Source organism: Silurus aristotelis, assembly GCF_946808225.1.
Source record: "Silurus aristotelis genome assembly, chromosome: 20".
NCBI classification, from domain to species: Eukaryota; Metazoa; Chordata; class Actinopteri; order Siluriformes; family Siluridae; genus Silurus; species Silurus aristotelis.
Window position 1 is genome coordinate 5,383,418 of NC_139593.1, and position 14,647 is coordinate 5,398,064.

The 14,647-nt window shown below is 37.1% G+C and overlaps 1 protein-coding gene across 1 annotated transcript; it reads right to left on the reverse strand.

The window, feature by feature from the left end:
* Positions 1-1,728: 1,728 nt before the first annotated feature.
* LOC310716033 (uncharacterized protein) lies at positions 1,729-6,412 on the reverse strand. The gene is made up of 5 exons (XM_083522848.1): positions 6,166-6,412; positions 4,171-4,803; positions 3,967-4,027; positions 3,783-3,830; positions 1,729-2,265 (listed from the first exon to the last, which is right to left on the reverse strand). The coding sequence occupies exons 1-5, from the start codon at positions 6,320-6,322 to the stop codon at positions 2,193-2,195; spliced, it is 972 nt and encodes a 323-aa protein (XP_083378974.1). The 5' UTR covers positions 6,323-6,412; the 3' UTR covers positions 1,729-2,192.
* Positions 6,413-14,647: the final 8,235 nt, after the last annotated feature.

Below are 14,647 nucleotides of genomic sequence, written 5' to 3' on the forward strand. Positions count from 1 at the left end.
ATAACATTTTAAACTCTGTTTTAACTGAAATTCCATAATTTTTTAGAAACACTAATGTCTAAATGAATTCACTAAGGTACCGTAGGGGCTGCGGGGGTGAGTCCAAGAGTTGCGGATTTTCGGAACTCGTGGGGTTTACATTCTAAGACCACTGTATATTGCTGCTCTTTTTTATTGCTGAACTCTACAATCACGTGTGCATAATTAAGAAATGATTTAGAGCTGCTAGTTATTAAAATAAAAATTTTTTAACTGTTAATTATACAGTATTAGCCAGGAGTGGGCCTTAGTGTTGGCCTTCTCTGCTCATCTAAACACTAAACACATCAGAAGCACTGACCTCCATTTACAACCCAAATTTAATATTTGTTTCATGAAGTTGTATTTATTTATTCCCACCAGTTTATTCTCTTCATTTCGTAGCTTTTCTCTTGGCTTCACTGCTTCCAGTACGTGTATGTGGATGTTAGATTTATTTGTCCATTCAGATTTCAATCTAATCTGCCCAGGGCCTTCACGCTCAGTAGTGCTGGCCGATGTACCTTAAACTATATCAGCAGCAAGTCTGTTTCTTTTTTATTTAATTAGATTTTAAATTCTCCTCACAGGGCAGCTAGCTGGCCCAGAAAAGCGTCAGCATTTTTCCATCTTCTGATTAGTTGATCAGAGAGAAACTGTTAAAGCCAACTGGGTTTCTTGATTTAGTAAAATGGTTTTCACCCTCCATATGTGAAATGCCTCTCTCTCTCTGTAATGCCACGTGTTGTTATATTGTGTTTTTGTATTCCATCGATGGTTTCTATAACTGCGATGTGATAGTGGTGGTATTAAGAGGTGGTTTAAGTCGGCTACCAAATGCACGGCCCGCCACTGGTATAAACACTTTAAATAAATTTTTACACACAAAATCACTAGTTTTGCTTTAAGAACTGCCTCCAACAGTGTTCACTGACTCAAAATGTCAGGAAGGTGGCGCTAGAACAGAATACATGCTGTAATGGTGTCCTGTGAATGTAATCAGCCAATAAGAAAATCAAAATGTCGCCTACTCTTTTGGCGGCAAATTATCACTCCAAAATGAGAGCATGTGAATCCTGGGGTAATTTATATTAATACCTGATATAAAATGGTTATTATATATAGTTTTTTGTTTCATTTCAGATTGGGGTCATTTTAGTACTTCAACCTGCAAACAAAAACCATGACAGGCTCTTTTTGTTTAGTCCCCATTTGCTCTTCTGGGAAGATGTTCCACTAGATTTTGAAGTGTGCTTGTGGACATTTGTGCTCATTCAGCTTCATGGTTGTAAGTAAAGTACTGATGTACAGTAGGTGAAATGAGGAGGCCTGGGGTGCACTCAGTGTTCACATTTATTCCAACTGGTTCAATAGGGTTGGAGCTCTATATAGCAGGAGATCTTCCACTCCAACCCGTGTAATGCATATCTTCATTTGTGCACAGGGGTAGTGTCATGCTGGAACAGGTTTGGGTCTCCTGGTTCAAGTGAAGGGAAAATGTAATGCTCCTGTATACATGGACAATCTATACAAGTGTATGACTAACTTTGTGGGGACAGTTGAGTGTAGCAGCACATATGGCTGGTAAAAGCCAGGTGTCCCAAGTGTGTCGTTTCTATCGGGTATGATTGGTGTTTGTGTCAGATTTCTGCTGTGGTCGAATTGTTTGAAATGAACGAACCAGGAATAAAATGAAAGACAAGAGGAATGTGTATTTAGATATTTACTACATTGTTTATTCGTTTTGTTTAGCCAAAGTAAAAGACATCCATTTCCCTGTGGAATAAATGTGTGTATACATACAGGACAGATTCATATATTAATCTATATTAATAGCAGGAACCTGAAACTTTCTTTTAGTCTTTTTCAAAACATGCATTAAAACAATCGTAGCTGTTTGTATAATAACAAAAAGAATCGTATTCTAGTATTTTAGTTCTGAATCTACCACCAACGTTTTGACTTCAAATTGCAGCTGGACAATTGTCCGATTTAAATTGGACAAAGCCATGTTCGCATATTTACTACAGGCTGCTTACAATCATTCAACAACAAGTCTTTCAACTTATAACAGGATTTTAGCGACACTCAGAGAAGATAGTAGAAACCCAGAATAGCCCCTACACCAGCTAATGAAGAAAGCGGAGTGTCTGATCAGGTGTAGCGCATTACACCTATTGCGTGTTACACCCAGCAAGGTACTGGGTGAAGTCAGTGTTGGGGCAAGAGTTCATCAGCCTGTCGCTCCTGTAACAAGACAAAATAAAGATCAGCACAGTTAAATTTGTGATTGGTGAGGGGCTTAAACACAAGGTCATCAGGAGATAACAGTAACACGAAACCTGACATCACACACAGTGTAATTATGTATTTGAGGCGTTATTTGATAATGGCGTCTGGGCTATCGGTTACAATTGATTATGCGTTTTGTTTGTTTTTTTTATAAAAAAAAAAAAATAAAAATAAAAAAAGAGAGAGAGAGAGAGAAAAAAGTCAGATAATTGATGAAATCACTAATATGATTTGAACAGATGATTAATTTTCATTTTCAAAAATGTACCAGCATCTCTGATCAGGTTGATATTTTACATTTACAGCATTTGGCGGACGCCTTTATCCAGAGCCCCTTACAATTTTATAAATTAGATAATGGTTTAAAACACTGATGCTCATTTGGAGCCAATATCGTTACAGTATAACAGACTGATTGTGTCTTCTTGTATGGTTTTTTTAAGAAGTCTTTTTGTCTGTGGAAGGGGTCTCAAGTACTAGTGCTGTGGAACAGTCAGAAATGAATGAATTATTTGTTTATTAGGAGAGAATAAAGAAGTTTAATGAGGAAATGACTGTTTACAGCTGCTATAATGTACTGTATAATTACAGGACGTGACTTGTTTCAAGGACCTTTCCACAACCCTGAATGTAACTGCAAAATTATCTTTTTTATTCACTTTTAATTATGGCAGGTTGTTTGTGTTGGAAAATCACTTGAGGATAAGAAGAATAAAACACTTGTTCGAGGAAAACTGGTTCAGTAACTGGGTAAAAGTAAATTCACGCCACCAGTTGATTATGGAATTTGGATTACTAAAGCTAAAAAAATCGTTTTAGGATTAGTAACAAGTTTATGTATATAATATTAAGGTCCCCTGGTGGTCTAGTGGTTAAGATGCAGCGCTCCCACCGCTGCGACCCGGGTTCGATTCCCGGTCAGGGAACCATCCCCAGCCACTCTTATTGCCGGTCCCAAGCCCGGATAAATTGGGGAGGGTTGCGTTAGGAAGGGCATCCAGCGTAAAACATGTGCCAAATCAAACGTGCGGAGGATCCGCTGTGGCGACCCCTAACGGGAGAAGCCGAAAAGAAATCCTTTATGTATATAATATTAAATAAGTTGCTTCCAATCAGAGCCTGCAATTTTGTATCGGTTGCTACTTTGATCACAATTTTAAATTTAAATCTACATCTGATTGTGTTTAAAGATTTCTGGCACGTTATAGATACAAACTTAACAAATAAATTAACTTCTAAACAGCAGCATGATCAGACTGTGTGTGATGGACTATTTAGTTACAAAAATTTGCTTATTTATGCAAAAATAAATAAATAGATCGGGCGTGAATCTAGATACTGAAACCTGTGGACATCAAATCTGAATTTTGATGCAATGCTCAACCAGGTGTTTTATAGGTTGCTATTGGCCTGGTAGAATAAAACAATGAAAAATTATATGCTTATCACTTTTTTTTTTCTACAATACTTACAAAGTCTTAATGAGCTGGCTAGCCTCATCCTGAACATCAGGGCTTGGCCTGAGGTGAGAACGAAAACCTTATTACTTACTTTATATGTAAAATATAAAGCAGATGGCAAAACGACATAAAGACATGATGCTTCCAGAGAAGGTGAACGTTTTGTGCTATAATGTAATAGTGCGTTTTAACTCACTTTGTGTTCAAGATGGTCAAAACACACTGAACGTCGTCAGTGATGTCATCATCAATCAGCTCTAAAAAAAAAAAGAAAGAGAAAGAGAGATTACATCAAGTCTCCTGAACTAAAGATGTAGTGGAAGAAGATAAATGTGTTGTACTAAAAAAAAGCACTGGGTTTATTTATGAAATTTAGAAATACTCTGTGGTTAGTGCTTACTCTTGCAGTCCAGGTTGCAGACATTGAGGGAGGGTTTGTCGGAGGCGCAGGCGACACGATCAGCCAACTGGAACACTCCGTAGAGAGTAAACTCAGGTGGTGAAGGAAGAGGGACAGAATTCTGAGGCTTCACTTCGCTGGACTGGTCGATAATCACTGGATTTTGAGGCTGCGGAGGTTCGGTTGCTATCTGAGGATTAGGATTCTTTGTGTTTTGAGGTGGGGGTGGAATGGTGGGTTGGCCGATTTTAGGAGGGAGTGGCTTAGTGTTAACTGCATTGGGTTTAGGGGGTGACTTATTGTCAACTGCATTGGGTTTAGGGGGTGACTTATTGTCAACTGCATTGGGTTTAGGGGGTGACTTATTGTCAACTGCATTGGGTTTAGGGGGTGACTTATTGTCAACTGCATTGGGTTTAGGGGGTGACTTATTGTCAACTGCATTGGGTTTAGGGGGTGACTTATTGTCAACTGCACTGGGTTTAGGTGTGGCATTGTTGACTTTAACGGGTTTGGGGGTGACCTTCTTTTGGGCAACAGCTCTTCTCTTGCGATTTCCTGGGAGCTCTTGTCCGGTGACTTGTTTGATCAAGGAGGTGTCAAATTGCGAAGTCTGTTCCGCATGGCACACGACTGTACAAAGAAAGGTAAAATGACAATTTTAACGACCGTGAAGTGTTTATTAAGACCCCCGTTCCCTTATTTTCATCTTAATTCTATCTTTTGAATCTATGAATGTAGGACCTGCTGCTCAAGAACTTTCTTTGTGTGGAAAAAAAAAAAAATACAATAACCAATAATCCACAATTTTATTTTCATTTTCAAAAGTAACCTCAACATAAGGAAATGTTTTCCCCCTTTTTCTTCTTTGCGAGGGTAAATCTGCAACTTTGTTCATTTCTCTTTAGAGCTTATTCTTATAGGATTCTTGTAATCATTTAGTAATTACTAATGATATAATAATAATTATTCAAATCGATCGATCGATCTATCTATCTATCTATCTATCTATCTATCTATCTATCTATCTATCTATCTATCTATCTATCTATCTATCTATCTATCTATCTATCTATCTATCTATCTATCTATCTATTTTGAACTCATTGATTTCAGTATGTATTTTAAACAGTGGAAAATAAGAACCAAAGTGCATGGTTATGACATCATTGAATAATGTACACAGGTGTTCTTTACAGGTGTATGTAAACATCTGACCACAGTGGTACCACAATGCAGTGTGTGTGTGTGTGTGTGTGTGTGTGTGTGTGTGTGTGTGTGTGTGTGTGTGTGTGTGTGTGTGTGTGTGTGTGTGTGTGTGTGTGTGTATCTTGTTTAAAACCTTTAATTAAATTTGAACCATACATTTCAATTTCATGCAACAGGGAGAACAAACAAACAAACAAACAAAATTCAGGGAATTTCTCATTGATGTACAGTATCACCTCTTTTCTAAGTTTTCTATTAGCAGCATTCCAACTCCACCACATTTGAAGAACAATAGGAAAGGTCTTCAAACTCTTAATATAATGACATCTTTTCCATTGACATTTGTCCTGTATTTGGTGCACATATACTTTTCCACTTTAAAAGGAATAAAACGTTTTGCTTGAAGAATACATATTTGTAAATATATATTTTCCGTCTTTCTATACGTTGCAGATTGACTATGCAGCTTACTGTAAGTTCAACTTGTATCCCAGTGTCAATATTATCATCAAAACCCCCACTTCTTAGTAAACACTTGCATTACAAATAAATTTGTGAAATACTTTTTAAACCCCTTGTTTTGGTAATGTGCACATAATGTTTCTTAAAACTTAAAAAAAATTGAAGAATTAATTTTCTTTTCATTTATTAAGAATTTATTACGATTTTTTTCTGTACTCCCCCCACAAACCTAACCCTAATTATAGTGTCTTCATTATAGTGTCTCATTGGCATGTACAGGTCAGACAGAGATTTTAAAAACGATATACAGAATCTCAAACTCACGCTTTGCCGCCTGGACATCACGGTCAGGCATGTCTGGAGGTAAAACAGACAGGAGCTGACCATCCAGCTGACACTTGTCCATCACCAGGCCATCAGTCACAATGGGGGTCAGTAACAGCAGAACCGCCAACATCTCTAATTCGACAAGGATCGCCATGCTGCAGGCTGTGTGTGTGTGTGTGTGTGTGTGTGTGTGTGTGTGTATGTGCCAGTCAGTGCGTGTGCGTCTATTTATCGTGTCCTGAGTCACCCGTGCTTCACAATAGCCGCCCAGGTCATGTGCAATGCAAAAAAGGTGTAAAATGATGATCTCATGCTACTTTGCACGGGACAGACTCGTCCTCCAGAACAGAAGAGAAAAGATGCACAAAGAAAGTCTGGCGATTTTGAATGGCATTCTGTGTGACTTAGTTCTCCAAACAAAAGGGTTCCTTTTTTGAATTTTTTTCTTCAACTTAAAAAAAAAAAAGTCTAATTTATTTTGCTTTTTTTGGGGGGTTTTCCATTCCCGAATTTATAACATCAGCTCCTAGTTTGGCCAAAGTCACTTTGGAGCACATTGGACATTTTCCTTTTTATTGAGCCTTATTCAATACAGTACATACATTGTACGACCAATAGTGCGTGGACACCTATTTAATTACTGCTATATCTATTTGCTGAGCTTCTCCTTCCAGAGCTTCCAGAAGCGTCGCTGTGGGGTGTTGTGTTTATTTAGCTGCAAGAGAAATAGTGAGATCAGGCACGATGCAGTTTCTGAGTGTTAGATCGGCCAGAAGGTCGTGTGTTTAAATCCCAGCCACACCAAGCTGCCATTACTGGGCCTCTAAGCGAAGCCCTTAACCTTATAGCTAAGATAAATGGATGAGCGTCTGTCGAAAGCGGTAGTTGATTTGAAAAGTGTTTAAGGAGCTCAGGATGCGTGCAGTGTGTACATTAGAAATTGTAACATTATTATTACAATGAAATGCATTATCAGAAATTCCTACACATTCACCTTGCAGTTATATAGAAGTATATCAAAGATGTTTTATACTTTACAGTGAAGTTCTTTCGAGATCTTTCGAGATCTTTCGAAATCTCGACCACCACCTGTTATATAATCATGGAGCAGCAGCAGCACAGTGAACAGGATCATGCAGTATCAGGTCAGGAGTTCAGAGAATGTTGACGTTCAACAGTCAGACTGAAGAAAAAAAAGTGGGATATAAGTGACTATGATTGTATCAGGGTTGGTCTCACCAGCTCGGATAGTTTGAGTGATTTAGAACCTGCTGCTTTTTACACACATTTTCTAGACTTCACACAGGCTAATGAAAATAACAATAGAACGACTAAGTCTATGATGGAGTCAAAGAATCGCTTTTAACAACCGTGGTGAGGAGAAAAACATCTCAATATATCAGATATTGAGGTGAATAGGTTTCAACAGCTTAAACAGCAGAAGACCACAAAAATTGCACAGTAGAAAGAAATCAGCTGTCGGGTTTAGTGATTGTGGGATTGTGTAGACAGAAACAGGAATACGGATGGATTCTGAAGTCCAGCTCGGAAATGTTGCGCATCTTTAGATGCTTTTCTCTCCACACCTTTTCTCCTTGTAGCCCATCCACCTCAGAGCTTAACGTGTTGTCCGTTCTGAGATGCTTTTCTGCTCAACATGCTCTTAAAACATGATTATTTGAGTTACCATAGACTTCCTGATCACCATACCATGTGCAATTCCATACCATGTGCATTTTTATATTGTGTAATATGTCCGTCGTTCCCTAGTGCTTTTTGTATTTTCCAATTAATTTGTATATATAGAATATTTTATTTCATTTCATTGATATTACATTTATATTTATTTTTGTTTTTTGCACTTGAAGCAGTTTCTGGGAAAAGAATTTCCTTCAGGATTAATAAAGTTTTTTCTTATCAGTAAAGTATAAATAAAATAAAATAAAATAAAAATTAATAAAATAAAATTAAATTTATTATAAAACTGAATTAACACAATGTATAATATTGGAATGGGGTCCAAATGTTTGATCATATCAGAATTTGTGGAAGTTGCCATTTTATATTTCGCTCACATTTTGAATACTAGAATCTAACCAATGTGCCTTCATCCTGACCCTCCTCATCCTCCTACAGAGCACGTGTTAGGGCCGTCTAAACACCAAGCAAAGGAAGAGCGAGAGTCTGTGGTGCAAAGCGAATGCAAATGTTTGCACAGTGTGCAAATGGTCAGAGCAGGGTGTCGTGTTGCGCTCAGTAAACACGCCTGGGCACTGCACTGGAGCGTGGAACGAGGGAAATGGAAAAAATGCAAAAAAAGAGAGAAAAGAATGCAAAGAAAGCACATTTGAAATGTTATGTCATCGGTTGGTGTTGAAGAAAAAAATGTTAACGGTCATATATGACTGAATGTTTACTTTAAAAGTCCTATGGATACGGTGATGTAAATATTTGATGGATTAAATTGAAGAAAATCATTTTACAGGTATATAATAATACATACATTGGCCTTTCTCCTACTTACCCTGATCCAGATTATTCAGATTGGTGTGCAAATTAGATGTTAATTTTTCTCGATGGAAAACACGCAGATTGAACTTCTGCCCGGAGCAACAAAAGACATTTATACACGAATATATGTGACACTTTAAATCCGGACTACTGTGAATACTTCTGTCATACCCGTTCCCATCCCTTTGTTTTATTTTCTAATGTGTATTTCATAACAGTAATTTATATGCTTATATTATATACTTTGTACTTTTATACTTTATATTTTTATTCGATTGATTTGATTTTATTCTAGTTCTATTTTTATTTACATTTCTTCAGTATTGGAAAAAGGCGTAAAAAGCATTTCGTACTCTGTTTGAATGTGTAGGTGACATAAAATTTGATTTGATCCACATTCAGTTCATTTTAAACTTCTGAATAAAAGACAATGTGGGTAAAAATAAATACTATGATGTATTTTTTACTCTGAGGCATGTGGACACAGTGTTTATAGACATCAGAGACCCATATGTGGTTCTTCCCTGAACTATTTCCACAAATTTGGAGGTAGATGGTTATCTCCGTGCTCTCTAGCATTACATCTTTGAAACTAAAACTTTCTTTTCGGCTTCTCCCGTTAGGGGTCGCCACAGCGGATCCTCCGCACGTTTGATTTGGCACATGTTTTACGCTGGATGCCCTTCCTAACGCAACCCTCCCCAATTTATCCGGGCTTGGGACCGGCACTAAGAGTGGCTGGGGATGGTCTTAACCACTAGACCACCAGGGGACCTCCATTACATCTTTGAAACTAAAAGGCCCAAATCCTGTGCACTTCAGCAATGAAGACATAATTGTTGTTAAGGTTGGAGAGGAAGAACGTGAATGTCCAACACAGACCCCTGACCTCCTCAAAACATTTGGTAAAAACTGGAACTTGATCCTTCTCATCCAACATCTGTGACTGCTCTCACTAATGCTCTTGTAGGTGTATGATCACATATCTCCACAGTTACAGTCCTACACATCTACAAATCTAATGGAGAAGCCTTTTTAGAAGACTGGAGCTCATTACACCAGGAAAGGAGAAATAAATTTAAACTATAACATATACAAAATACATACATTATACAGACAAAGGTATATGGAGATTTGTATCCCATTCTACATTTAGTGCCTATTTTCTGTTATATAAGAAGCTCCACTCTTCTGGGAAGATGTTCCACTAGATTTTGTGGAGATTTGTGTCAGATTTCATTCAGCCACCTGGGTCTAAGTAAAGTCAGGTACTGATGTTGGTGAGGTGAGGAGGCCTGGGGTTACATTCGTTGTTCAATAGAGTTGGCGCTCTATAGCAGGAGATCTGCCAGATCGTGTAATGCAGATCTTCATAGACCTGGCTTTGTGCACATTGGCATCATGTTGGAACAGGTTTGGGTCTACTATTTAACGTGAAGGAAAATTTCATCCAGTGCTACTGCATCCAAAAAATGTCTTGTACAATTGCATGCCTCCAGCATTGTGTACCAGTTTGGGGAAGAACCACATGCTGGAAAAGTCGGATGTCCCAATACTTTTGACAATTGTGTGCATATGCATAGATACAAATGATGTAAAAAAAAAGGGGGGGGGGGGGTTTCAGTTTTACCTGCTTAGATCACACCTATAATTCCAGCCTATAGGAGGAACTTGATTGTGGACTGGCTCTTTTGTAAATCGGACTGAAGATCATTGATCTAAAATATTTATAATACTAACAAGATGAACACTTTTATAGCAAAATATGGAAAAAACAAATTTGATACGATAAAATATATGTGGGTTTTATATTATTTTTGTATATTTAAATGGGACAAGAAAGACAAAAAAGGAAGGCTGGCGTCTCGTGCCTCATGATGAATGCTGCACTGTGGTCCCTCAGTGTGTGAGGCTCAACAGGGAACATGATATCTCTTATATCATGTTCCCAACAACAAGAAACTTTCAGAACCTGATTTTGATGTGTAATGCATAAAAGCAACCTGAATCATGGTCTTTAATGGCCAGTTCTATTATAATCACTGTTTGCTTGGTGCTGACTTTTTTTTTTTTTGCTGTCCCCCAGATGAAAGAACATTAGAACAATATGTGAGTAAATAGTGCACTAAAAAAACACCAGATCCCGAAATGAAATGTGACAATAATAATAATAATAATAATAATAATAATAATAATAATAATAATAATAATAATAATAATAATAATAATAAATGATGATAATATATATATCTATATCACACGGTATATAATCACAGCTACAGGGTCTCACATTCAAGCATCAGAATTAATGCACATTAAAAAAAAATAATAATCCAACAAGTTAGAATTGCAAAAAGTAAATCGAAATATATATATTTTGTATTTACAATATCATTAAAACATTTACTGAAAATAGTAATAAATAAATAAATGCATTTCTTTATTTTTATATTTGTTATATAGAATTCAGTATCTTGAATAATTAAAAAAATTAAGAATGCAAAAAAGAAAGAAAACAAGAAAGGGAAAACAACAGCATTAGTAGTGTGAGTAAGTGAGAACTAAAAAAACAAAACAAAACAAAAAGGAAAGTATAGAGATTTAAATTTTGAGGATTATTCCAACCCAACAAACCCTCACCCCCAGTTAACAAAACTCATGCACTCAAAAGGTACACTTTTTTCTGGACTCTGAAACGAATAAAAAAGAACTAATAATGACTCTTAAAATACTAATGCTTGTGGTAAATATAATACAAAAATTAAATGTGAAATGATAAATATAAATATATACATTCAAATGTATTATTGAATCATTTTTTCCCCCCTAAATTGTGTTATTAGAGAATATCAAGTAAGGGTTCAGTGGGAAGTTCATGAGGTTGACTGGGGGAAACGCAGACACTGAAAGGTTTGTTGCAATTGAGGATGATGTGTATATATTTTTAGGGCGTGGCACTCGGTATTCCATTGTACATTATTATCTTTCAGATTCCGACATAATGTAACGTCTGCCTGTTTTTTCGTTTATATCTAAAGTGCATTTTATAAGGTCCTGAATCGTTTACAGCAATAACATAATGCTGTGAGGTTGAAATATTGTTCATGTTGCACCTGTGTACAGATGAATCCACCATGAATATGATATCGACTCCACATTCTCGTGCTGTTTGTAGGGAGGAACTGAGGCATTATTTAAAGCAGTGGTTTTCAATGGGGTTTGTGAATCATCAGGTTTTTTTTTTCATCGTTGGTTTGCAACAAAACATGATATGAACCACAATATTATCAAAGCTATTATATGTATTATTGAGTTCTTTTGATCGGCCGTAATATTGTGTAGTTCCTCCCTGTACCACCAAAAACAGCTCTGACTTGTCAAAGCCTGGATGTAAGCAGCAGATACTTTAAGTTCTGTAGGAAGTGTAGCCTTCATGGCTCGGACTTGTTTGTCCAGCACCTTCTTGTTTAATTCCTCCACGGTCTAGTTCTGATTCCCAGTGTAGGAGATTGGGGGGGTGTATGAGGTGGTATCAAAAGGTTTTAAGACTCGCTCTGTTTACAAGAAAGTACTTTATATATCTACGTTTACACACAATCACCTTCAAAATAGTCCCCGTGCACAGTAATGCAGCGCTCCTAGAGTTTCTACCACTTCTGCAGTGTCCATAATGGTGTCAAAACGGTGACCTTTGAACCAGATCTTCATTTTCGGAAAGAGGGTGCAGGAGACAAATCTGGTCGGGTGGGTGTGGAATCATGTTGTTTCCGTGGAGAAACTCAGAATAGCAGACATTTGCTGAACGTTTGTAGAAACCAAGTGTCCGGATGCTGAGAGTGTGTCAAGCTGTTCTTCATGCTAAGGGAGGATGTTTTAATGAAAATAAAGTGGAACATCTGGACATTTATAGATTTGTTTGGCCAGATCATCTTAGAAACATCATAGAAACATCATAGAAACAGAAGGAACATTTTTGTGTGTCTCAAAACCCATAAAAGTCGAGGTGTTTCCACACTTTTTTGCAGGCGGTGTTGTATATAAACGTTTTACAAATGATATTTATTGACTTATTTGTATTCATTGATAAATAATTGAGTCTTTTTTTTGTTCCAAATCATATTCAGACCTTTTATTACTTTTATCCGTCTCCCACAAACATTTTATTTCTTACTTCAAATACTTTTCAATTCTTAAATCCGTGAGGAAATCCATAATTAAAAGCCGAGACGTGTCTCAGACGTGTCTTACAAAAATAATAAACTAACTCTTAATAACCTGAACCAACCGTATAGCTTTGTATAGAAAGTTTGTCTGCATGCATCGCTTCATTATCTCTGGTGGAGGTGGAGGAAACCACTTTCCCTCAAACTGCTGAGTCACTGACTGCCTTCAAACAAACAAGACAGACCTGCCTCAAGCAACATGCAAAAACCCTGCTTTACAAACCTCTGGAAGGTGCTCTGAAAGGGTGTCGGCGTGAATGATCTTTTAGTTTCTAGCTTTTATTGAATGTTTAAGACTCAAATTAAATGTGCGTCTTTTAACCTATTTTTCTTTAAATAACAAATACATTACATGAGGTTTGTAGACACCTGACCATAAGATTGCAATGTGCTGTTTTTTTAACCTCTGAACTTAAACAAGTCTCCATTTGTTCTTATAATCAACTTCACTCTTCTGGTAAGATGTTCCACTAGATTTTGTGGAGTTTTCTGTCAGATTTCATTAAAAAACAAGTGTGTTAGTAAAGTCAGGTACCGATGGAGGTGAGGTGAGGAGGCCTGGGGTGCGGTCAGTGTGAAAAATTTGTCCCAATAGTGCTGGAACAATAGAGCAGGAGATCTTCCATATCTTTCAGCTCATGTAAAGCAGATCATCATGAAGCTGGTTTTGTGCATAAGGGCATTGTCATGCAGGAGCAGGTTTGGGTCTTGTAGTTCAAGCGAAAGAGAAAATTTGAGGTCGACCGATTAATCGGCACCGATAGTTGATTGCTAAAAGTATTGCCGGGTTGCTGCACAGAGACCGCAATATTATAATTATTACTTATAATTTATTCATGGAATTATATTTATTAATACCTATATACATTTTTATTTCCTTTTCATGATTCAGAACTATTTAAAAATATACACAGTACAGACCAAAAGTTTGGACACACCTTCTCATTCAAAGAGTTTTCTTTATTTTCATGACTATGAAAATTGTAGATTCACACTGAAGGCATCAAAACTATAAATTAACACATGTGGAATTATATATGGAATTATATACATAACAAAAAAGTGTGAAACAACTGAAAAATGTCATATTGTAGGTTCTTCAAAGTAGCCACCTTTTGCTTTGATTACTGCTTTGCACACTCTTGGCATTCTCTTGATGAGCTTCAAGAGGTAGTCACCTGAAATGGTCTTCCAACAGTCTTGAAGGAGTTCCCCGAGAGATGCTTGGCACTTGTTGGCCCTTTTGCCTTCATTCTGCGGTCCAGCTCACCCCTAAACCATCTCGATTGGGTTCAGGTCCGGTGACTGTGGAGGCCAGGTCATCTGGTGCAGCACCCCATCACTCTCCTTCTTGGTCAAATAGCCCTTGATGCCTTCAGTGTGACTCTACAATTTTCATAGTCATGAAAATAAAGAAAACTCTTTGAATGAGGAGGTGTGTCCAAACTTTTGGTCTGTACTGTATATTTTTGTAATAAGATCAGAACTACTTTACATGGAGTTTTATGCTTTTTTAAAAATTCAGTTTCCAGTTGATTAATTAGTTATCGACAAATACGATATCCAACTCATTGTGTGCCTCCATGTTGATAACAGTTTAAGGAAGAACCACAGGTCAGGTGTCCAAATTTTCAAAAAAAAATTTTTGGTGTTTGGATATAAAAGTTTGAGACAATTCATAAGATTAGGATTAATAAAAAAAACATTTATTAGAAATACTTCACAATCAGTGGAAAGTCAGGGGA